The 25,872-nt window shown below is 38.5% G+C and overlaps 1 protein-coding gene across 3 annotated transcripts in view; it reads right to left on the bottom strand.

Moving 5' to 3' along the window:
• Positions 1-278: 278 nt before the first annotated feature.
• slc38a10 (solute carrier family 38 member 10) overlaps positions 279-25,872 on the bottom strand; it is a 129,361-nt gene continuing 103,767 nt past the window's right edge. For all 3 annotated transcript variants that reach the window (XM_080209606.1, XM_080209607.1, XM_080209608.1), the window contains 5 exons: positions 11,497-11,652; positions 9,774-10,247; positions 7,918-8,055; positions 6,709-6,876; positions 279-4,527 (listed from right to left, as the gene is read on the bottom strand). In XM_080209606.1, coding sequence (XP_080065732.1) covers positions 3,323-4,527; positions 6,709-6,876; positions 7,918-8,055; positions 9,774-10,247; positions 11,497-11,652 — 2,141 coding nt within the window. In that variant the 3' untranslated portion in view covers positions 279-3,322. The remainder of the gene's footprint in view (positions 4,528-6,708; positions 6,877-7,917; positions 8,056-9,773; positions 10,248-11,496; positions 11,653-25,872) is intronic.

The following is a 25,872-nucleotide window of genomic DNA, read 5'->3' as shown; positions in this document are numbered from 1 at the left end:
TTAAATATGGACTAGCTAGAAAAATGAGGATGAAAATGTATACTGTAGGATTTATACAAGTAACAACAGCAAGTTAGTTATGATCAACCATATGAATGAGATATGGTTTATTACATGTGTTTGGCTTTTCATGTATTAGTCTTGCACTACAAAGTAAATAAAAAAATGCTTAATGAACCAGAGTACTTCTGATGATAACACAGTAACATTTTTGCTATTAGTCTGCCTTTATCCTTTAGCAACATTTTCATGAAGTAGAAAAAAAACTCTATACAAGGTATTTTTATTAATTGCACTTTATTGATAAACCAACCATTTACAATAGGACAGAATACAGAGTGCATTCGCAAGATATGTTCTATTTCATTTTCACCTGTATCTAATATTCATTTGGAATGTTATTTTAAGATTAGCTCATCAGTAATGTTTCCCCATCTTAATCTGCCAATAGCTTAGTCCACCTTCACCATCATCCAGTTTTATTTCACAGGTTCTTGGATTTAACTTTGTTAACTTCACACCTTATTTCAAACCTGAAGGTTGACCAGTTGAAGAAAAATCCTGACTTAGGATGGATCAACATGACATAGGAATACAGCTTCAAATGATGCTGCAATTTCACACAGGGCCTAACTACAAGCAGTGGAAGAAAACTTAATACAGAGGACAATAAATTATAAGCAATTCTAAAAAGCATGGTTGGTTGAAAATGTAAGCATCTTTCAAGAGATTGGGGAAAAAAAACACCATCTAAATTTTGCCAAATTCCAGTGAGGTAACAAGCTGTAAGATTGACTTTTAAATTTTGCCCTTCAACGTTTATCTTTATCAATGTCTTAATTATTGTTCAACCCAATACAGTATTTTAAAGGCAATAAAACATTTAAGTAATGACAAGGATAGAAAAGGTGATAAATAATCTCGAGACAGGAACCAGTTGGGAATCAGATTTCAGTACTTATTGAAACCTGCAGTAAGAAATATAGATTACACTCCCACATGATGGGTTCACAAAAATTGGCTGGACCTTGACAGAAGGCATCGAGTGGAACTTAGGCACTTATCTACAGGAAACAAGGAACTCCAGAGGCTAAGGCATTAAATACAGTGTCTGCTCATCTCCCATCAGGTAGTTTAAGCAGCATAAGTCAGGGTCTAAGTGCAGACTCATCCTCTTTGTTGAGCTGGCGCAAAATATCATTTCATTTAAAAATAAACTAATTCATTGTCTGCTGGTAACAACAGATGCTCTACAGTTTTACAATGTTACTAGATGACAAATGCAGAAAAGCACATGCATCAACTTAAATTACATTTAAAATGAGACAGAAACAATAATTGGTACATGGACGAGTTTATCCTTTGATCCCTTACAGCACTGGTAGCAACCAGCTATAATGAAATTTAAATATACATAGGGTGCAAATATTTTTCAAAAACAAAAATCAGCCAATGGTTATGTGATTTGGTGATGGCTAGAAAGTCAAGAGTCATTGGAAGTCAATAGCCTCAAAATATTTGCAAAAATAGTGACTATGCTTAGGCCACAATAATTTGGGTATTTACAATAACCTAGTCCTCAGTCCTGATCAATTTTCATAAATAAAATTGATATTCAAACAAAGTTCTGAAATTGGAAACTACTGCCTATTCCAAGCCATATAGAGAACACATTATACTATATGTTTTAATGCAATTATTTACAAGTGTGCAGAGTTTATATAAGCTGGCTACTTTCAACAATAAATGTTCGTAATTTGTTTTTTTCTAATATATTACTAAATTACATTTATGGGAAATCTCAAGTGGGAATAGCTCAGTGACACCAGCAGATGGGATTATTTGAACAGTCCAACTAATTAAATACCAGTGATGTACTTCAGCAGACTTATGTTTATGCTTTAAGATACATTCTTATATAATTTTAACTCCCTGTCCTTGCCTGGGAAAAAAAAGGACTTGGTATTTGCTCTCCGGTCCCAATGCATTTCTGTAGGGTTGGTTTGGACACGTGATTTTTTACCACTGACATTTAAACTGCTCTATATATTTTTATTGAATAGCTGTGGCACTGACAACGGAATCTCACAATTCTAGTCAGATTTGAGAACATTCTCAAATTACAATTAGAAATGGCAAGCAAACAGAGGTCAATTCGTAAGGGCAACTTTTTAAAAAACTGTCAGTTTTTTTATTAAAAATTTGTACGAATGAACACAAGGGGGAAAATTGTGTAGAGGACCTTCTTCCAGATTATTTATTTAAAAGTATATTGGTTGTAACTAGTTTTCATTACAGACGAATTATAGTCTTGCTTATGAGTACACTGTACAAAAAGATTAGGTAAATGGCTACAATTAAATATTGTATCTTTATCTCCATGAGATACACAATGTGCAAAAAGAAATCATGTTGTCAAACAATTTACTCAGGGGTCACAGTGTCAAAATTACTATAGGTGCAACTACAGTAAAATTCAATGTGCTTACTTAGAATTAATGTAGCAAGTTAAGGGAACAGACCTCAAGAAAATACACAAGGTGCCGAATTGGATTAGTTTGGGAGGAAAAGTTGAAATGTTTGAAATTAAATTTTGAAAACATCAGCCACTATAACCAATAGGTCTAGAAGTTAGCTTTCTCGTGCACACGTGTAAACAAATTAGGCATTAACTGTATAAATCTTTACATTAAAATATACAATCAACTGCCCTAATGAACAACCATTTAGAAATCCATACAACAAAAAGCGCCTACTGTTTACAATGAAACAGCAATGTTGCCCTGAGAGGAGAAAAGACACTAGTAATGGCATTTCCAAGGCTTGAAACAGACCTTCATACAATCAACGGTACATTTAACTGTCAGAATCCCAACAGCAAAGTTATTTTCAGTCATTCTTGGTGGCTTCTCATTGCAGATGAAGAATGACACAAATTGCAATTTCTTGTAATTCACAGACACTTCCTTTACAACGCCTTATGGTAATCAGCTTTTCAGTACAAGTAGTATATGGAGTTACACAGGTACAGTTATTGGTTAATCTCTTCGTGGAATATTCATTATTTCAGCAAGTAACTAAATTCGGACAACTATTTGCTTTTGTTTGAATTTTTTTGGTCTGTTACTTCAGAATTCTTCTTGAAGTCCTTTTGAATTGATCAGACTTGTGTGGACTTTTTTCCCCACAATGGAATGCAGACATGACACTGTTTAAGCTGTGCATAGGACACCAAGGTAGCTTAGTACATGTCCAGGGATATATTATTCCAACTTCAAATAGGCTTCTTCCAGAAATGTGATGGGGTTGGAGATTATTTGAATCACGTATCTTTTTCTGTATCTGTCACTTGCTTTATCTTCCGACTCTGAACGATCTGGAATGATGCTCCTCCTACCTGTTTCAGCTGGCTCTCCAGTGCACTTCGGAGGTTATCGGTTTTAAAGTTTGGCACTGGATCAAGGCTGATGATCAATCTACCACTGTCATCTTGTTGGCTTTCATCCATACTTGGCCTTAGGTCTCTCTTTCTTCTACGAAGGTCACCACCTCCATCGAGTTTCAAATCTTTGTATGGCTCACCATTCTTTTGGCTAGGATTCTTTTCTTTGTGTTTTAGTGGTGCATTAGGGTCCACTTGCTGGAGGTCATTGTTTTTGTCTAAAACCTTCTCTTTTCTCTGACTTTTCATTGGATCTTCCTCGATTTGCCTTTCATCGTGTTCTTGTGCTCTTTCAATAAGATTTTCTCCTTGATTTTTGGGAACTTTATCAGCACCCATAAGCAGGTGGATTTTTTGGTTCCGGTCTTCAATGTGACCGCCTGGCAGGTTAGGATTTTCCTGAAATGTACCCCTATTCCCAGCTTTCACTTTCTCATCACTCCCAAATTTTTCCACATGTTCAGCTTTTAAAGGTTTGTTCTCAATTTCGGATTCAATCTTGTGAACTTCATCTTTTGATTTTGCTTTAATACCAAGATCTTCAGAAATCTTTGGGACTTTGGCCTCGTTATCTGGGACGTTTGCAATTCTATTTCCAGCATTTGGTCCTTCCCTTTGAACTTCGACCTCATTTTCTAAGGGGACATTTGCATTTTTAAGTCCGTGTTCCTGGGCAGCTTTTGCTCCGTCAAGTGGTACCACTTTTGGGACGACAGCATCAAGCTGTGGCACTACCCTTTCACCATCCCTACCTTTAGGGAGAAGGTTTGGAGCATCAATCTTTTGGACGGCTCCTTTAAATTTGTCTCTATTCTGGTGAGCTTCAACATTAACTCCAATTTCACCATCCTGTTTGGAGTCACGAGCTTGATTCTGGCTTTCAAGGCCATTTCCACGAGCTCCTTGCAAAGCACCTTTCAGCTCAACACCATCCTTGTTGTGGTCAGCCACTGGTAGATCCTTACTGGCGTCGCCTTGGGAATCAGCATTGATTACATTAGGCTTCTGCCCATTCACAGAGTCAACATTTTTCACATGATCATCTTTTTCTTCACCTGTCAGTTTTTTCACAGAGTTTTCATCGTCTATTAGATATAAACAAAAAAGTAAAAGGTGAGCCAAATGTTTTACAGGAACACTGAAGCCAAGTCATGAGAAAAAGGCCAACACAGCTCAATAGGATTCCACATTTATTCTTAGAAGTGTCTATTTTAATATTTCTGCTTCTAAACTAGGAATCTGGTACACTATGGCACAAACAGATTCAATATTTTTGGCACTTGATGGCAGTTTATTCTACAAGTTTGTAATATTATTTGACTTAAATTTAGGTCAATTTCTTAAACTTCAGATCTTCTCTCCCAGTTTCTTTCGAACAACAACGCAAGAGCTACGTCACCCATCCTCATCATCACAACTTTAAAGCTCACATCATGTTCCTCAAACCAGTTTCCCCAAGGGAAAAAAATATTTCCAGGAGTCTCTTTCTATATTTCAGTCTTGTAGCCTGTGCACATATCTTTTTAAAAACACTCCAAAAAGCAGCAATAATACATTACAAATCAATATTATTCATTTCAACTACATAAATCTATTGCCTCAGCAATCACAACCTTAAAGTGTGGAGATTCTCTGACAGTTTTTTTAAAAGCAGGTTGAACGTTAAACCATCATTTGCATAGCTAACATCTCCAAATAACGCACGCGACGGAACACCAATCTGCTTGAGGATTAAAGCTGCAGATCTATTTAAATTTGATGAAACATCACATCTAATCAATTTTTATGTATCTGCAAGACACAGATAATGATTGATCATCAATGATACTAATAAACAAATGGCTTCAAGATTTGCCCCAATGATGTTCTGTGACAACAGGAGGGGGGGGCGGGGGGGGAAGACAACTGGGGGGGGTGGTGACAGAGAGCGAGGGTTCTAAGCTATTGCTTACAATTATGACACTAAGTGGAAACACTCCCTGACCATGAGAGCAGGCAACTGGTGTATATTTGGGACGCTCAAACAACAGCTGAGATGGAGCATATTGCAATGTTGTGAAGTAATCAAAAGGTTAAAATGCTTTCAAGTACACCTTGCTTCAAAAGAACACAAGGTAATATGGGTACGAAATTTACATGCTTATGAGTAGTCATAATGTCACAAAATGTTAATATTTCCCTCCACTGCTATCTTAATGTGATGGTTATGACAAACGATGAGAAAGAATTGAGGTAACGGACTGATGGTAAATCACATCATGCAACAGGAATGGCCAATAATGAAGAAATATTCTTGCTAGCATTATCACTGTATATTTTAAGATGCCACTTAAATTAGACTGATTGCAATGAAGTTCTAAGTTCACAGTATTTACTGTAATTTATCAAATATCAATTATTACCTTCTTTGCAGAAATGGTTACTAAATTCACATGAGCCATATACAGTTGTGAGCTGCTAATAAATTACAAATTCTAACACCTCCTATGTCTGTTCTAAAAAAAGATCACACACTAATGGGCGATTATTTAACTGAAAATATATTGTAATATAATGGGCCAATAATTCCTTTGAAGTGGAAAGCAGCATCAGATTGCCATTTGGTACTGCCTTAGCTGTGCTAAAAATCTTAAGCGACTGTCAAAGAACAAAATCAGCCTGGGAAACAGGCCCTTCGGCCCAACGAGCCCACGCCGCCATCGCAACACCACCAGTTCCCCCCTCCACCCAACCTTCCTGACTCAGGCCGAGTGAGATCTAGGCAGCACTGGTCCCATGTTGGAAATGTAAATGAAGTGGAGTGAAGGAGGCCCCCACCACCCCAGCCTTCTTTATGACAGTAGCTGCTGTAAAGCAGGTGAGTTTAAAAGTCAATTAAAAGTAACAGGCTAGGAAGAAGGCAAGTGTCCAAAGATAAGTGGATGGGATATGGAGGTTCGAACATGGATGGAGGGGTCTCGGACATTGCGGATATGTGGGCTTCAGGTCGGGGGTTGGGCCAGGGGGACAGGTCAAGGAAATACCACAGTGGCATGGGAGACACATTTGGAGTCTCAGTCAGGGTTTTTAACAACTGTCTCATTGAAGTGTTTTTAGTTCTTCTAGTTCTTTCAGAATAGCGTCCTCATGTAACAATACTAAACGAATTAAAATTGGTAAATGTGAGCTAAAAATTGAGAAATGCATGATGAATTTCTCCATTGTAGTGATGCTCAGTAGGATAAAACATTGCTTCAGCTTATCCTATCTTCCACAATGACTCTTACCCTGCTGTCCTTTATCCTCATCATCAACTCTTTGCTGGTGGATCTCCTTATGTTGTTCCTGAATCACAGCTAATAGTTTCTCCTGCTGGTCTAAGAGTCGCTTTTGCTGTTCCTGCTGTTCTTTAATCACATTCAGTAGAACTATGTGGTCCATGTGTTTCTCATCATCTATTAGAAAAAGGGTCAACATGAAATCAGCATTTTTCCTGATAAATAAAGTGAAAACTGAGCTTTTCCTTTGTACTTTCAAACCGATTCAATTTTTCTTTCTAGTTTATAAATTAGGGAACTTTTAGGTAGATAGGAATAGGCATAGTCCCTTCAGCCCCTCTTGCCAATTTAGCCTTGCAGTTTGATCATGGTTGATCTGCACCTGAACTCCATTTATTCCATATCTCCTTTTTAGTTGGGGACGGAAGGGAGGGGAACACAAGCACAATAACATGAAGTTGTAAATTTAGTCCAAGGCTTGTTAATACAATGTGAGAAATTCATCAACATTTCAGTCAAGTACATGGTTACCACTCATTAATCTGCTGATCTAATACATTGTTCCAAAGTATGGTAGAAAATGGGGATCATGTTTATGTTTCCCCACAGCAACCAAACGATAGATATTGCTCTACAGGAAGGAAGAACACACTTTCTGCCTGCAAATTGCCTGTCCATCTCTTAAAACAGTAGAGGTGAGTGTCATGTCTGGGGCACTGAAGCAGAAAGATAAATGACCCAAAATGGATGAAGTATTTTGACAAATGCAAATTCTGCAAGTACAGCTCTGGAAGTGTAAAAGTTTCAGTTTCATTTCTTAGTTACAATTCATAACAGAGAAAGCCACATACTGGCTAGCACTGTGCATTCTGCTCCTTGTGTTAAGTGAAATATGCTACCGGCCAGAGTTTTTCCAAAATTAATTTCATTTTGTTTTGCAATTGCCCAAATTGCTTTAGTTGGATGTAATGGGAACGCAGTTTTAAAAGAGCAGTGACCTTCCATTGATAAATACTTTTTAAAACCTGATAAAAAGGGAGCACAAAGGGAGAGAACAGAGGATAATTTAGACAACTTGGACTATATTAAGAAAGTATTAGAGAAATATAGTAACTTCATTGCAATGTTAATGTAAATCTACCTATGACATTAATAAATAAATTTCAATACCTTAAAAAAAAACTGTACTACTCAACCTACTTTCTGACACTAACTCACCTTCTCCTCCTTCAGCTGGCTTTCCATCTTGCTTTTCTTCTAAAATTGCGTTTTCACTGTCTCTCTCATCACGGACATGCGCTTGTGGCACTTCGGCTGCACCAGCATTTTCCGGGGCTGGCAAATCTCTCTTATTACCTTAAATGGGGCAGGGTGAAAAGAGAAAATGATCAAACTGACTTCTCTATGTATGACCAATATATCTATAAAGTATCAGCACAAACCTGGATTACTGCAGCACTGGAACATGAAGTTGCCTAAAATAATATTTTTATCTGTCCTTTCAGTCAATTGCAGAAATGATTTCCCAACACTAGAGAGCGTCAGCGTTCTTCATAAATTCAATGCCATGAATATAAAACTGGTGTGTAAGGTTTGGTGACATAGTTTAGCTGGTGGCGTGTAGTTGTAGCTTTCCTGCCGATAACCAGTGCTCCTCTATAGATATTTAATGACCTGTCTGTACCTGGTTAACCCTGTCCACCTCCTCCGGTATCCAGTAGGGGAGCAGAAATATCTCCCCACCTGTGCAACAGTGAAATGGCACTTCCTTCCTGAACTTGATTTTGCAGAAATATAATTCCCAATTTTTTTTTTAAGAACAGGAGAAAATTTAGAGTGAGACCGCGTGGAATTTTTCAGTGGAGTATGATGGGATGGAAATTATGAAGAGGTTTCTGTGCAATCTGTCTGGTTAATTGCTAAAGAGAAAGCACCAATTAGAAAGAACATTGTAGTTAACCAATTAAGACAAAAATTTACAGATATATAAAGGGCATACACAGATTACAATATGTAACCGATGCAAGAACTGTTATAAAGGCAAGAACTATTATAAAGGGGATATAAAAATGCCTTGCACCACAAAATGGTTGACAGCAGTACTGTAGAGACATTAGACCATTGTACTCTTAACAGATTATCACAGTAACTAGACCGATTTCTCTGAATTTAATATTTCTCCCCCCTACCCTCCACAACTTCAGGTTTTTGCCCCAGCCATGGAGAGATCAATCAGGCCTTATTAAAGAATGCCATTTTGCTGATGTTAGCTGCATAGCGGAAATTTTAAGTCAGCAAATGAAGATATAAAATTATTTCTGCTATCAGGTCAACCGATATTAAACACTTTTCGGCCAAAGAAAATGCTAGCTATCAGAGAAGAAATGCCCAATTTCTACAGGAAATAATTAAATGAATGGATTAATTCGATTAGCACAGCTCAACTAGGAACACTGGAAGCCAGCAGACAGGCTGCTGCAATTTCTTTTAAATATACTCGTCGATTTCCCAGGGCTTAGCATGAAGGGGAGTTGAGAGCTGGTACAGCTTTCAGTTTGAGAGTTGGATGCCAAAGAAATCACTGCACCATGGTAGGGAGAGGGGGAGGAGGACTAAGAATACTGGTAATTGTTCCCCATTGTCAACACCTTAGGAGGTGGTCATTACTGACTGGACCACCCATTACAACATTGTGGTAAAGCAGGAAAGCAGAGGTTGCGTAATCGAGTGGCTCACTCTCTTGGTGAATAAGCTTGGAGAGACCATCTTGAAGGCTCAGGGTAGAGTGTGAGGGAATGCTCACCTGGCTTAGTGCAGTCATAAAAGAACAAGCTTAGCAACCAACCAACCAAGGCAAAGTGGTTCACTTGACTGATGACCCTGCCACAGGACTCAATATCCATTATCTGCCCCACCATGATTGCAATGTGGCTGCTTAATGTACCATTTGCAGGATCCACTATAGCACTCACCAGGGTTTTAGATAAATCCCATTTGAATCATTGTCAGTGTTTTACAGCATGGAAACAGACCCTTTGGCCCAACTTGTTCATGCCGCCCGAGATGCAACTTACCGTTTTCCAGCTCCTTGTTCTTTACGTTTTCTATATTCCCTTCTGCATTACGAATCACTGAATCTTCTTCTCCAGGAACTTTGCCGTGGTTATCGTTCGGCTTTTGCTGTTGCAATTCCCCACCTTGTAGGGGCACTGCACCTTGAACGTGAACCTCAGGTTCCATCTTGCCTGGCTGGCCTTTTTGTTTTGAGTCAATCTCTGGAGCATTTCCAGCATCATTGATGTGGCTTTCAACACCTTTTCCCTGTTCTTTTATTCCAGGTTTAACCATCTTTTCCTCTTCCAGTTCTTTAACCTTTTCGTTGAAATTCTTTTTCACCTCTTGTTTTCCATCGTTTGGCTGATTGTCCTTTATTGCCGGGAGCTTCTGTTCATTTGATTCATCCCCATCTTTTCCCTCATCGACAATGACTTTGTCATGTGGGATGGGTGGTTCATGTCGGTGAGCCTCTCCCACAGGATGAGCAACCCCTAAAAACAAAGATAACTTTTTAAAAAGCCAGATGCAAATTCTATAGGAACTTACTACAGCAGCTGGGAATTTATATTTTAAAAAAAACAGCTGTCACTCAATTATAACTTTAAAAAGTGTTTATCATCTTTCATTTTGGAAGTTTTTCTCATGATATATATAATCATGATTTCTGAAAATATTTATACCATGTGTGTGTCTCTGGTTCCAGCAAGACAACATGAAGCTGTAATATGCCAATCAATACCACTTGGTCAATGTGTGTACAATGGACTCAAAAGTAAGGTGATTAATTGATTTGAATCCAATAATATTCATAAGTCATCTACATTGATGAAAGTTAGAGTTCACCAACCCAACAGGCTGGCCAGTCCTGTGACGTTACTCAGGGGATTAAAAACCAGCTGTCCAGTGTCCTGGGATCCAGATTTGAGGTCAGATGATGGACAGACTTCAGGAGAGAACTTTAATATGTTTCCAAAGGTTGTGGGGAACATTTTATGGTTAAGTTTAAATATTGTGAAGAAATTAAATAACCAGCTGGTAACATTTTGGATAAAAAAATACCAGGCTAATTTAATCAGTTTACTTTCTCCTCTTTCTTAGATAGGCTTTCCTTGCTCTTTGTACACAAATTGGGGCTCCCATATGTGCTTGGTTGTTGCACATTGGCGAGTACCTACTGTGCTGCTTATTTCAATGCACCTAATGACATCAATCTTCATTTCTAATTACACTGCTGTCAATTTATTATCTCATTAAGATATTTAAATTGCACTTTTAAAAATAAAACCCTCATTTCTGATCCACCAGTGGAATAAACATTAATTTTGATTGGAATTTTGATTTATTCAAGACATTTTCGTTCATTGCATTATAAGCGTTTAGCAATACCTTTAATCTGATCTAATTTTTACAATTGAGAGTCAATGCGAACTGGGATGTGCATCACTCCCAAACTCTGAATACGTGTTATGCTAAAGCTTGGTACTTTCCAATGTGAAAAAAGGGGAAACTAGAAAGGAAATGATCCCCCAGCCACTTTGTAAATCTCCAAGATCAGCTCACAGAACACTGATAAAGGCACAAGGACAAACAGAGGCTGCCTTGTTCTTCAGTACCGAGATGGAGCAAATATAAATTTGTATTGACGTCAGCAGTAAAACAACCAAGCTGTCAGTCTGTAAATTGCAAAATCTTCAAATTCAATTCAAAGCGAAATTCTCATACAGCCATAACTTGCAGTACCTTGGTCAGGCCGATCCAGCTGTACTTCCTCGCCTTTTTCATTCCTTTCTTCAGGTGGTTCTATTGGGACCTTTATCTGAGGTTGCTCTACAGCATCCTTGTCTAACTTTGGACGGTCTCGATCATCACCAGCTTCTTTAAGCACACTGTTTTGAACTAAAACCACAAACACTCGAGTTACTCATGTTGCATTTATAAAGAACTCTATGAGCAACTTAAAACAGCTATTAATACAGAATTGACAAGTGCAAGGTCTTTACTTAGCAAGCAGTTACTTTTGGATGGTGAATTGAGCACACCTAGGTAATCCTTTATATCTGGCATTTTTTTTCTATCCTTGCGCATCAGCAGAACTCTATTTAACCCGCAGAGTGCTAAATGTTCAGACTGGCTTTTAAGTGACTCCACAGAACTTTTGACTCTTGAAATGCCATGTCTAGATTATTAGAAAGTACAGTTGACCAATATGGAAACCTAAATCAATGTTTGCTTTAAAAAGGTGTGCATGGCTTGTGTTGATCTCTACAAAGTTACTAGTTCAGTGACTGTAAAGTTCTATTTGGGCTCCACCTGCTTTCAGTTAGCTTGTCTGAGCTGAGTTAGCAGTCTTTATTGAGCTGAACACAATTAGGTCTAGACATAGCAGTGTTAAAACACCAAGACACTAGGTCTGAGGCTGCTCAAGTTAATATATTCTACACAACAAAAATCATGATCACTAACATAAAAGCTGAAAGGCATACTTGACTGTAAAGTGAAACTGTGTTCTTAAAAGCAGCAATATAATTGCTCAACAGAGTAGCTCGAAAAATTGATTTCATCTCTTCAAAGTTATTGCCTATAGAAACTATAGTTCCTAAAATAATCAATAGATGGCAATGTACACCAGTGAAACCATGGTATCAGAGCAAATAGCACTTGAATTACAACATATAAATTTATATCACTGAATATTTAAAAATAATTAAAATTTTAAAATGTTCAAATGTAAAGAATTCATTTTAAAAATACAAAACTATAATTTTACAATTCTATATCAGTCCTTCAGGGGAATCATTTTAAAAAGAATTGCTGCTCTAATTTATGCTGACCTGTTTGCTGAAATTTCAATTTTACTTTGACCAGTTGGCAGTCAGATTCTTTTCCCCCAATCAGATTGGAAGACAAATACATTGCCATTCCCTGATGGTTTGTTCTCCCACAAGCATCACAGACCACACGTGTAGTACAAACCAGGCTAATGGAGCATAGCACAAGCAAGCACTGGGGAGTTTACTGCGTTTCTGATGGTTTTGGGGGCAGGTTTATCTATTTACTGACAGTCTGCCCATGCACATCCAGCCAAGACTCCAATATTCTCCATTCAGTTTATTTGTGACCCTTCTATGACTTTACTTATAAGCATTTTAATGACTAAATTAATACAGTGAAGAAAATAGATTACTGTTTATTCTCTAGATATCATCATTGGCAATATTTTGTCATACATAGTTCTGATCTGGGGAAAAAAAAATCAGCTGCTAGGAGGGAGGACTTTCTATGCATCTCCTCTTGCTAAAATGATTTAATTTCTCAGAAATGGTGTTCCTGTTATGATTGTGGCACAAACTTGCAGCGTACATTGTGTGGTAGCCAGTTACATCTTTGCCATCCAAATTCAAATTCACTTTCTAATACTGGAATTGGAAAATTATTGCAGATATTTTGTTTGAATTGACAGTTCAGTAGCATTGTATACTGCACTGATCATTTTTAAACAGTGCTACAATTTGAATTACACAGTATCTAAGGTTTGGAAATAAAATCCTTGGGCAGTTTCTAACATATCAGCTTTCACTAGAAGTGAAAGTGGCCGATTTATTATGAAGTTTTGCAGGTAAATCAATCATCCATATCTTCAGCAGAACAAACCCAATTTCAGAATTAATAAGACAACTTAACATTAAACTATAGCACAGGACAAAGTACAAAACTAACAATTTAGTTCTAATCTCTCGAGAGCCCTACCTTTATAAGCAGTATCAAGCAAGTCCTTAAGCATCCACAGATCACCAAGATCTTAGAACAATTTAAACAAATACTTCTTTACTAGCAGCAATAGCACGGTATACAGGAATTCCTAGCTGGAACAAAGGACCTCATGATTAAAGCTTTCAGCAATGACTCCTGCGCTTTCGTCAGCTACTTCACCGTGTTTCAATACACAGCATGAATTAAAGTTAAATCATTCAATGTTGGTGTGGAATTAGAGAAGTGTTTCAATCTCGTTGGAAGGTTTTCAATGCTGAAGGCGCAAGAAAGTTAGTAGCCATCAGTTCAGCAAACCATGGGACGAAATGCAGAGTGTGTGTATTGAAGTAATACAAACTGATTCAGAGAATTATTTCATTTAAAAGCTTTAACTTTTGCTTCACTACATTCCTTCTGTCATACTACGTTACAGCAGAAAATAAAAACAAGTGTGGTGGTTAATAGATCTGTAAAAAAAAATTAATGAAGTACTAGTGTCCATTCCAAAAAGTCATTCAGATGTTGATAAAAGGAACTGATGCGCATTACATTTGTCACAGCGTAAACGTAACTGGATCCAAAGTCAGGATCCCACTAGATTAAGGGCAAAGTAAACGGAAAGTTCTTGGCAGAATTAGTTTCACTTCACCTCTCGTCAGTTTTGGATGCCCAAACATCTTTATACCAAAGCTAAATTTGTATTTTGAATGAATTATCAGTAATGGAGTACTATAATGTGAGCCTGATGCACTGAACACAACATGATATTTCAAAAAAAAAGTCACAGATGATTAGGAAGATACCAAGGAAAACAGTACATCTCAAAACAGCCAGTTACTAACCAGGTATCAAACATTTCCATATAATGAAACAAGTAATTCTAAATACTTAAAAATTGTTGAAATGTCAAATTGTAGTACAGATTATCACCCCTAATGACGATGTTCAGTTAATGTGGTTTTCAAAGCAACCCACATGATTATGTCATGCATTTACTTACTGAATGCAAAGTTGTATTATAAATTCAAAGTTTATTTAACCCATTAAATGTGGACACTAAAATAAAATAATCTGCCATCTTCATTTAAAAAGCATACAATCTCAAGGCTCCCCACACCCAAGAATATTGAATTTGATAAACATCACAAAACAATTCAGCAACTCGCCGTGAATAGTAAAAAAAAAATCCCCAAAATAAAACTGAAAATTGCCACCAACTGAAGGTATTAGGGACTTTTTTTTAAAACACTAAACAGTAACGAAGCAAGTCATTCTGATTAGTTTGGCACAGATACACCAAAAGACTTAGGATTTAAAATTACAAGCAACTGGCTCATGGACACACTGATGGGCGGCAAATGAAAGCTTTATGCAAATCTCTGGTCACAAGTCTGGGGAGAATAGCCGATAGCAACATCAGTGCTTTATATCACTGATTGTATAAAGATTCTCCATCTAAGCTGGAGCACTGAGGTTGCAGGGCAGTGGGGGTTGCTGCAGCCAAAGTAAAAGCAGGGTATTTATCCAAAAGAAATGAGGCAATAAAGGTAATTGCAGCCACACTCAGGCAAACCAACATGAGATGGTCAGACAGCAGTTTCTGCACACAACCTCCTGGATAAAGTGTAAATACAAAGAGTGGGGAGGCCAAAAGGAGGAGGAAAAAAAAAATCAAAGAAAAGTTTAAAATTAGAAGTTCCTTATTTTGAAAAAGATGTTTTTAAAGTTTAGAGCTGCTTACATTCAAACTAATATTTCTATTAATGTAATGGTATTGTAATTAAAAATAAGGGACAATGCTTAGACCCTGAAAAATTCACATCAGCCAGCAAATCGGCATATCACTTTGCAACCTTTTGGTTAAGAGCATTAGAACAGCAGCACATAAAAAGATCTATTTAGTCTAAAGAAACTCGAAACAGTCCACTCACTTAATTTAAACTAAAACACTGTCTTCAAAGGGCTAAAAGCAGTTTACTTTCCATAAAAGGAGGAATAATTTGAAATTGAGTTTTTTTTTAAATCCAACTTCAGGACAGCTGTTTCGATTGTTGTGGTGTAATAAAAATGCCTAACAGTGAAGTTCAAATGTGCCAACAGGCCTGCAGGAAAACTGAAATGTGTATTTACTTTTAAGCTCCACTTCTTCCAAGGGAATTTTCATTTCATGACATCAAGTATTCTCTCTCATCTACGTCCCTAATTCAAATACTTCCCAGTCTTCACCCATTAATCTTCCTCACTGACTAAGGAAATGCTTTGCTTCTGGTGGGGAAATTCTCCTGATAATTCGATCAAGATTTTGAACTTACTAAGGTGATAATTGCCAAGTGACAGCACCTGCTCAAAAACACAGCATCTTCACTTATTTTTTTACATAAACAGCAGAGGAGTCGGAAAATATTGTAGTGTTCCACCACTGGGACTTGAGTTTACATCTACAGCACACACAGCCCATTCCCAACTGCAACTGCGCCCGCTGAAGGCATGGAGTAGATAAAATATATCCCAACAGGGGTGACAGAATCTGAACAAATGAATATACCTTGCCCGTTCCCTCGGTTGAGGCTGCCTATATACATGCCAACAGGCCTTGCTACAGGATCTTACAGCACAGGAGACGACCATTTGGCACATTATACCTGTACCAGCTTTACTGAAATAACTTCTTTTAATCCCAGTTCTTTGTGCTTTCTGCACAGCCCTTTTAAATATTTATCCAGTTCACTTCTGGAAGTTGTTATTGAATTTGCATTCACTAACCTGGCAAATAATAAATTTCACATCATATCTTGCTGTATAAAAATAACTCCTCATTCCCCACATCACTTTATCATCTTAAGTCTGCCTCTTCTGGTTACCAATGTTCCAAACGGTGGAAACAGTTTCTCCATATTTAGTTGGTCAAATTCCCTCAGAATATTGAATGCCTCTGAATAAATCCATCCATAACCCTTTCTCTGCCGAGGAAAACCAAAGACCCTCCTTCCTGATACTATCTTGGTAAATCTATTATACTCTCTCCATACTTTCCAAAAATGCAGTGAATTGGTAATAATCCTCCAGCTGGAGCCAGCTAAACCTATTATTTATGAATAGTAAAACTTTCTTGCTTTTGTACTCTGTTTTTACATTTAGAAAGCCAAGGAGCCTGTGTGCTTTTCCTTAAAGCAAACAGCTTCAATCGACTTGTCTTGCCACCTTCAGAGATTTGTGTTTGTAAATCCCAGGGTCCTGTTCCTGTATCCCTTTTCAAAATTGTACCATTGCAATTAAACTGCCTTTCCTTGTCATAATATAAAGGCATTGTTGATCTTTCTGTACACCATAGCTATGACTGTAACACTACATTCTGCACTCTGATCTCATTACCTTTTCTATGTATGGTATGTTTTGTCTATATAGCGCACAAGAAACAATACTTTTCATTGTATACTAATACATGTAACAATAAATCAAATCAAAAATCAAAATACCGTGGATGGTGGAATCTGAAACAAAAACAGAAAATGCAGGAAAATTAACACATTTAATGTATTGCCAAGTTTTGTGTAATTTGCAAACTTTTAAATTTGAACTCAAAGATTATTTACGTTAATTATTTAAGAACATAAGAACATAAGAAATAGGAGCAGGAGTAGGCCATCTAGCCCTTCGAGACTGCCCCGCCATTCAATAAGATCATGGCTGATCTGTTGTGGCTCAGTTCCACTTTCCCGTCCTCTCCCCATAACCCTTAATCCCCTCTCTTATCAAGAACCCATCAACCCGCTTCTTAAAAATATTTAGCGAGGCAGCCTCCACCACTTCAACAGGCAGAGAATTCCAGAGATTCACCACCCTTTGAGTGAAGAAGTTCCTCCTCAACTCCGTTCTAAACCGCCTCCCCTTTATCTTGAGGCTGTGCCCCCTAGTCCTACTGTCTTTTTTGAGCGGGAAGAGTCTCTCCACCTCTATCCTATCCATCCCATTCATCATCTTATACGTCTCAATGAGATCTCCCCTCATTCTTCTAAACTCTAACGAGTACAAGCCTAGTTTATTCAGCCTCTCCTCATAGCTCAATCCCCTCAACTCCAGTATCAGCCGAGTAAACCTCCTCTGCACTCCCTCCAGGGCCAAAATATCCTTGCGCAGGTGCGGCGCCCAAAACTGCACACAGTACTCCAGCTGCGGCCTCACCAATGCCCTATACAGCTGCAGCAAGACCTCCCTACTTTTATATTCAATCCCCCTCGCTATGAAGGCCAGCATCCCATTTGCCTTCCTGACCACCTGCTGCACCTGCAAGCTGGGTTTTTGCGACTCATGCACAAGAACCCCGAGGTCCCTCTGCACCGTCGTCTGCTGCAGTTTTTCGCCACGTAAGTAATAGTCCTTCCTACCATTCTTCCTACCAAAGTGGACCACCTCACACTTGCCAACATTAAATTCCATTTGCCATTTCCTGGCCCATTCGCCCAGCCTATCTAGATCCTTCTGCAGACTCTCCACACCCTCCGCACAATTTGCCTTTCCCCCAATCTTGGTGTCATCAGCAAATTTCGACACCCTGCACTCGGTTCCCTCCTCCAGATCATCTATATAAATGGTAAATAGCTGAGGCCCCAGCACCGACCCCTGGGGCACCCCACTAGTTACCAACCGCCAATCCGAATAGCACCCATTGACCCCCACTCTCTGCCTCCTATTTGACAACCAATCCTCTATCCACGCTAACACCCTACCCCCAACTCCATGTCCCCTGACATTCTGCAAGAAATCAATAAAGGCCAGAATTCTCTGACCATTCACACCTGTGGGGTTCTCTAGTCTCGGCCACAGGTTTCCCAGCAGTGTGGAGTGCCTTCAATGGGAAATCCCATTAACAACAGCGGAACCAGAGAATCCCACCACCAGCAAACAGCCCACCGTTGAGAAATAAGCGTTTGGGAGGCTGGAGAATCTCACCCAAGAAGTTTGCATAATAGAGTCATGGAGGTTTACAGCATGGAAATAGTGCCTTCCATATCTTTAGGGATGTACTAAATTCAGCTGTGGCTCAATTAATAGCACACTTAGCTCTGGGTCAAAAGGTTGTCAGTTAAAGTCCAGAAAATTCAAGACTGGCACTGCAGTGCAAATACTCTGTTTTGTCAGAGGTTCTACCTTTCTGATGAGATATTATGCCAAGTTCCTGTCTGCTCTTTTATGCTGGGTATAAAGTATTACATGGCATTGTTTCAAAGAATTATAGGCAAGTTATCCCTGGTGCCATGATCAATATTTATCCCTGAACCGGCATCACAAAGAACAGGTCATCAGTTCACAATTACACTGTTATTTGTGGGAGTTTACTGTGTCCAAACTAGATGCAACTGCGTTGCCTACATCACAGCAGTGTATGTAGTTCAGAAGAAGGCACTTCATTGGCTGTAAAACATTTTGGGATGCCCTGAAGTTGTGAAAGGCGCGACAATATAAATTGGAAGTTTTTTCTGAAGTGTTTACAATGTCTTTCTTTTCAAGCATATTCAGAATTGTTTTGTGGAGAAACACAACACCAAGTTGTGCACAGCATGCCCCTCTGGGCAGCAAACAAGATAACTGTCCAGCTAATCTGTTGTATTGATGTTGGTTGAAGGTTGAATGTTGAATGTTGAGGGAGCGCTCCGAGATATTTATGCCCCCCTTGAGGGGGAGATAGGGGCCTTGATTTAACGTGTCATCCAGAAGACAGCATCGCTAATCAATGCTGCACCCCCTCAAAACTGTTAGCAGAGATAATAAACTCAAGTCCTCAAATCCTGGAGCTTCAATTCACAATGTTCTGACTCAGAGGCAGGACTACTGCCTACTGGGCAACAGCTAACATGAAATAATTAGAATGTCAGTGCATTGCCCACAGTACTGAACTTTCCACTCGTGCTTCCAGTATGTACTCAGTCTGAAGTTCTTTTCACATCACTTTAACGGTGTGTTCGCTGAGAAAGGAGGGAAATCCATTCAAAAAGGGATTACTTTCTGCATTGCCCAGTTCAACTGATGGAGTGTCATAGTCTCCATGGAGATATTCATAGACTAATCTTTAATGAGATGATAAAATTGGAGGAGTTTCCTTTGAGGAAGAGGAATAAGATCAAAACAATTAGAATGCATAAATCACACCAACTTTCTGCCATTGTGTTATTTAGGAAAAATACTTCACAACTCTCTTGTACTGATAACACAGATCCTTTCAAACTTGCGAAAGGTTAGCAACTATACAACATTATTTTTGCCTTATCCTGTTTATATTACTTTCTATTAGAGAAAGAGTCTAGAACTTACTTTGTAAATGCTGTGGTAATGGGTTTTCTGAAAGATTTCAAGAACATTTAGTATGCAAAGGGTTAAGCATCAACAAAAAGAATTAAAATGCCAAGTCTTCAAGTGAATTAACATGGACAGATTTCAAGGAACTTAAGTGCGCACAAAGCTTAAAGCAGTATGAACCACACACTGTTCAGAATCTCAGCCACACACAAAGAGGAACTTCCTGACCAGTCAACCTTTGGCCTTTTCATCAAGTGACGTACATTCAGAATGACATATATGGCTTTCATACACATTCTAACGAGGCCCCCACACTGAAAAAGGGCAGGAATCTACACAAAACCAGAGCCCTTTCTACATTACAAAACAGAAGGATGATTAGAACCAAGAAATCCTTCACAACGGTGGATTCCTCTGAGGTGCAGTCTCATAACACATTTGGTGGATATAAAAGCTTTCTAAGAATGGATAAGCTGCTCTTTAAAAAAAAACTATATAATGAAAGATAGCTTTTTGTAGTCTAGAAGGAAACAGGGTTTTGGATTGCTTTCAACTCAATATGTCAAAGACACCCACTGCTACCCCACACTGCCTATGCACCTAAGCTTTCCAAGATGCAATATTAACAAGCTGTTTTCCCTCACAATCTGCCAACAGTATTTTCCCCCCAGAGGAAAGGTGCTCCACTCATCTCAAATCTACATACGTAGCAAGGATTCCCAAAGGTATTTTTTGGTGAAATCGTTTTTCCCTTCCTTAGGCCAGATTCACTAATATATGTGGAAAGTTATATAACTTTTACTGGGGTGATGCTGTCCTACATTTTCTTCCTGCACCAGAGTACACAATTAGATAATTTTAGTGAGGCAGTTCCCTTTGTATTCTTCTCAGAATATTGCATATCCTAGCTATGCCCTTTATAGATATTTTGGCATCAACAGAAACAGCCCGTCAGGTTTGGTTAACTTCAAAGTTGGCTACTCGCCACATATAGGCCAAGTCTGCCCCAGAATTAAGCCATGGATCAGTTGTATCTAAATCCTGCACTCAGCCAAAGAATTTACATGCATCAATAATTCAGAAGTAGCAAGGTTTTGTGACTGTTATTTACATTTTTACTAAGCATGGGCAGTATGAACAGCTCAAGACATACTGAACAGAGCTGCTTAATCTATAAATTTGTTAAAGGGTTTACCACTATCAATATGGCGTTTTTTTATCAATTAAAAAGATATTAGTTAAGGGTACCCTGATATTTCAAATTGTTCAGCGTTCAATTTTCAATTGGACAGTGAGTGTCCAGTTCCAGCAGCCATTATCCATGTTCAGATAATCTGTCGCAAACAAGCACCAGGGGGTTTCTTTGGGGGAGGCAATAGCCTAGTGGTATTATTGTTAAACTATTAATCCAGTACTCAGCTAATGTTCTGGGGACCCAGTTCAAATCCCACCACAGCAGATGGTGGAATTTGAATTCAATAAAACAAATCTAGAGTTAAGAATCTACTGATGATGATGGAATCATTGTCGATTGTCAGAAAAGCCCATCTGGTTCACTGATGTCTTTCACTGCCAACTTTACCTGGTCTGGCCTACATATGACTCCAGAGCCACAGCAATGCGGTTGACTCAACTGCCCTCGGGCAACTAGGGATGGGCAATTAATGCTGACCATCCAGTGACACCTATGTCTCACAAATTAATAAACAACAGTATAGCATAGGGTACCGTTGCAAATGATGTTAAAGTTTTGTGCCTTCTGGATGTGGAAGACATAGGAGTTAACAGACCAGACCTCATCAACCTAATTAGAATGGTATGCATACTGGCAAGAAACCTACATGAGGAAAGTAAGAGCTCATGGTGTAGGGGTTAACATATTAGCATGGATATAAGATTGGCTGGCTGATAGGTGTTAGAGGGTACACACAAATGGGTCTTTATTTGATTGGTAGGTGTGACAAGTGGAGTCCTGCAGGGATCTCTACTGAAGTCTCAACTTTTTTTTTTACAATTTACATCAATGACTTAAGATGAGAGGAATGAAGACATGGTAGCTAAATTTGCAGACAACACAAAGATAAGTAGGGAAAAATTTGCAAACACACAAGTGATTTGCAGATGGATATAGACAAGTTGAGCGAGTAGGTAACAATTTGCAGATGGCATTAGATGTGAGAAAATGTTAAGTTGTTTACTTTGGCAGAAAGAATAAAGAAGCAGAATAGTACTTAAACAGAGACTCACCACAGAATTTGAAATGCAGAGGGAGCTAGGTGTTTTAGTGCATGAGATACAAAAAAAATGAGTATAAGAACATAAGAACATAAGAAATAGGAGCAGGAGTAGGCCAACTAGCCCTTCGAGCCTGCCCCGCCATTCAATAAGATCATGGCTGATCTGTCGTGGCTCAGTTCCACATTCCCGCCCTCTCCCCATAACTTCAGTTATACAGCACATTGGTGAGATCACATCCTGAATACCGTGCACAATTTTGGGCTCTTTTAAGGAAGGATGTAAATACATTGGGGGCTGCTCAGAGGAGGTTTTAAAAGGTTGATGCTTGGAATGAGCAGGCTGTCTTATGAGGATTAACTGGAGAGGCTGGCCTTGGTTTCACTGGAGTTTAGGAAAGTGAGATATGACTAACTATACAAGCTCCTGATAAGGTAGACATAGAAAGGATGTTTCCTCTTCTGGGTAAGTCCAGTATTCAGGGTCACAGTTCTAACATTAGGGGTCGTCCTCTTACGACCCCTCTACGACTTCTCTACCTCAGAAGGTGGTGGAGGCGAGGACATTGAATGTTTCCCAAGGTTGAGGTACATACTTAGGTACAGGCATGAAAGGTTATCAGAGGTAAATGGGAATGTAGAATTCAAAACAAACACATCAACAATGATCTTATTGAATGGTAAAGCAGACTTGAGAGGCCAAATGGCTACCTCTGCTCCTATTTCATACGCTGAAAGATTGTTGTTACTCAGACTTGTCAGCTGTAATGTCAAGCAAATATCACTCAAAATCAGAATGAAAGTTTCATAATGGGAACATCTGGATGGTAAGCAGTTTAATATCAAGGACAGGTGGATAAAACAAACACTATAAAATGGGCTCTGTGCAAATATTTATTTCCCCATACAAACTAGCCATAATTCTTTCAGTGATTAGTTGTGATACTGAAGAAATGTGTTATAAATTATATACAGATTACAAATATGAATGAATAGCTTTCTGGTGTGCAGTCTGTTCAAACCTGTACTGTACACATTTATGTTACTGAAAGGGTCAACAGGCTTCTATTGTACTAACTTTGTTAAAACAATGAAACCCAGGAGGCAATTTGTTACTCTTAATAGGTACTAAATCTAGCTGACTCTACAGAATTCAGTTTAACGTTATTCAGACCCACTGACCTGTATCTGATTCATGTGCACTCAGGGCAAAAAAAAGATTGCCTCATAGATGACATTCTACCAATGGTATAAATGCGTAGAAATCAGAATATGGATTTGTGGCATATTAGATGGGTATATAACACTATTAGTAAAAAAAAAGTCGACAGGGCTAGAACAGAATGGGTGATTTGAATTAAACGATTGGTAGTATAATCAGTATAAAAGGAGGCTAACAACTGGAAAGCTTCAATTGTATCTTTTGCAACTCAATGACAAACTTGCGTCCCCGAAAAGTGTTTTTAAACTTAAGCAGGGTTTGAAAACAAGGCAAATGGATGGAAGAGGACAACAAGTTACATTCAAATCAAGCTGGATATAACCAAGTGGCTGCAACACTCCATCAGTATCCAGCCCACCCACCTCCATACACACAGGATGCAATGCAGTCAGAAAATAAACTTCCTCCAAATGTTCAGAATAGAAGAGAAACAGCTTGTATTGGCTAAAAGAGCCGAGTCCATCTACCTTAAAAGAACATGAACACAGGTGATTTGATTGAAGTTGACAAATTATTTCAATTAGATAGGCTGGGGAGAACAAGGACTATGCATATAAATTATGCAAGGGAGCAAATAGTTTAGATGTTGAATGTTCTCTTTATCATTGAGCAGCAAACCCAAGGAACAAATTGCTGTCTTGTGTAGTTTTTTAAGATGCGGGTTGATGGGTTTTTGATAAGCGAGGAGATTAAGGGTTATGGGGAGGAGGAATGTGAAACTGAGCCACGACAGATCAGCCATGATCTTATTGAATGGCGGGGCAGGCTCGAAGGGCTAGATGGCCTACTCCTGCTCCTATTTCTTATGTTCTTATGTAGTGAGTGCTGATTTCCAGTACATCTTCAGGAAATAGCTGGGCTAGTTCTCGGCTGACTTGAAGAACACACCATCTAAAAAGGTAAGTAGCAATTAATACAATCATGGTGATTGTAGTCTTATGGATTAGGGTTACATCCCACAGGAATTTTCCAGTTTTGCCCCACCGGAATTGACCTTGGATTTTGAATTTATTTTCCTCTGCCAGGAGACTGCATGCCTCGAGAAGATGGTGAACTTCCCGACATGATACACAAGGAATCACAACTGTAAGGGACAGGCTGGACTGACCAACTTCTCTTTCTCAATGGAGCATTTTCGTGTTTGGTGTTAAAATGATTCTCTTGGCAGGGTCATAGAGATATATGCAGTTTCCTCAAAATTAAACTACGAACAGCTTAAAGACCACAGAAATCACAGATGGTAAGTAAGAGCAAGGTACGCAAAGGAAAGCTACTTAGCATCAAGGAAATGAACAGTAACAACAGGTGGCTGATTTCTGGTCCAATTTAGGATAAAAAATAGTGCACCCGAGGGGTTCCAACATGAACCGTGTCAAAATATGTTTCATTAAGAATAAGTTCTGAAAGTGTATGCGGCTCCTTCATTTTGCTTAGAGTGTAAACTTTTGGCTGCACCTCAAAAGGATAGTGGGGATTTTACCCCATAATGGAATTTACCCCAAACCACCTGTTATCTTCTGGAATACTTTGCCTTTAACAGCATCTTATGACTCAACAGCATGGACTAAAACCAAAGTATAGCTGCTTAGTAATTAAGCAAAATAAATGTATGGTTTAATTAAAAAGGAAAAATACAAAAGATACATAAATACATGGAAATAATGTCATGCCCCAGCATGGATACAAAATCAAAGTTCTACCTTGAACATATCTACAGGACAAAATTGTTTTCCCTCATTCATGAATATGACCAATGCTTTGCCTGCAATTTGACTCCAGACAGGGATTGGTAATGAAGAACTCTGAAGAGATCTACCACCAGAGATAAAAAAATTACAGAGAATAACCTGCCTGTTCTGAAAGTGCATTGTAGTTTTCAAATATATCATTTTTAGAAAATATTAGGGAAAAAGTGCTTTCTCTATGCAAGTGTGAAATCATTTTTAGACAACATATAGAAATGAATATTGATGGTAGTTTAAAGTTGTACAAGTGCACTATTACCCCAATGGTTAGAAAATTACATGCATTTTTAAATACTGCGCGTTTTACATCTTTTTTCAATCCAGTAGCAATAGTTTATTACATAATGCCAGTTAATATTTATTATACTACAATTTTCTTTATATTAAATGATACTGGGGAACATTGTCCCTTGATTTTGGCATGTGTTTTCATAGGCTTACAACCTGTGCCTTTCACATCTGTCACACAGTCTATGTTCTAAAGCTGTAATCTCAACAAGTACCACTCACTGCCTGTAGATGCCAATTAGGAGACAGCTGCAGCAATTACTGTGTGACACATGCCAACTCTTCAACAGTTACATGAGAGTTCTGGTTCAAATAAGGTATTTTTTTCCCTTGTCCTGCCTGTACTCCTATTATATCCTATGGAAAACAAATTTGGATGGTAACAACAACCTGTGGTTATGTTGATTACTGGAGGAACACAAAATGTTTACTCCAGGTAACCCTCAACCCCGAAATGAAAATTTGCCATTCTGCAGAGAAATTCAGATCTGGCAGGTGCTAGTGACTCTATTCCACAACTACAGTAGAAGCTGTAAACCATGCTTTTAATCGAGACATGCATGTCTGCCATTACATAAATGCA

Source organism: Carcharhinus amblyrhynchos, chromosome 21 (assembly GCF_965287045.1).
Source record: "Carcharhinus amblyrhynchos chromosome 21, sCarAmb.v2.hapA, whole genome shotgun sequence".
Taxonomy (NCBI): domain Eukaryota; kingdom Metazoa; phylum Chordata; class Chondrichthyes; order Carcharhiniformes; family Carcharhinidae; genus Carcharhinus; species Carcharhinus amblyrhynchos.
The sequence above is the reverse complement of the archived record's forward strand: the minus strand, read 5'-3'. Positions and strand labels throughout refer to the sequence as shown.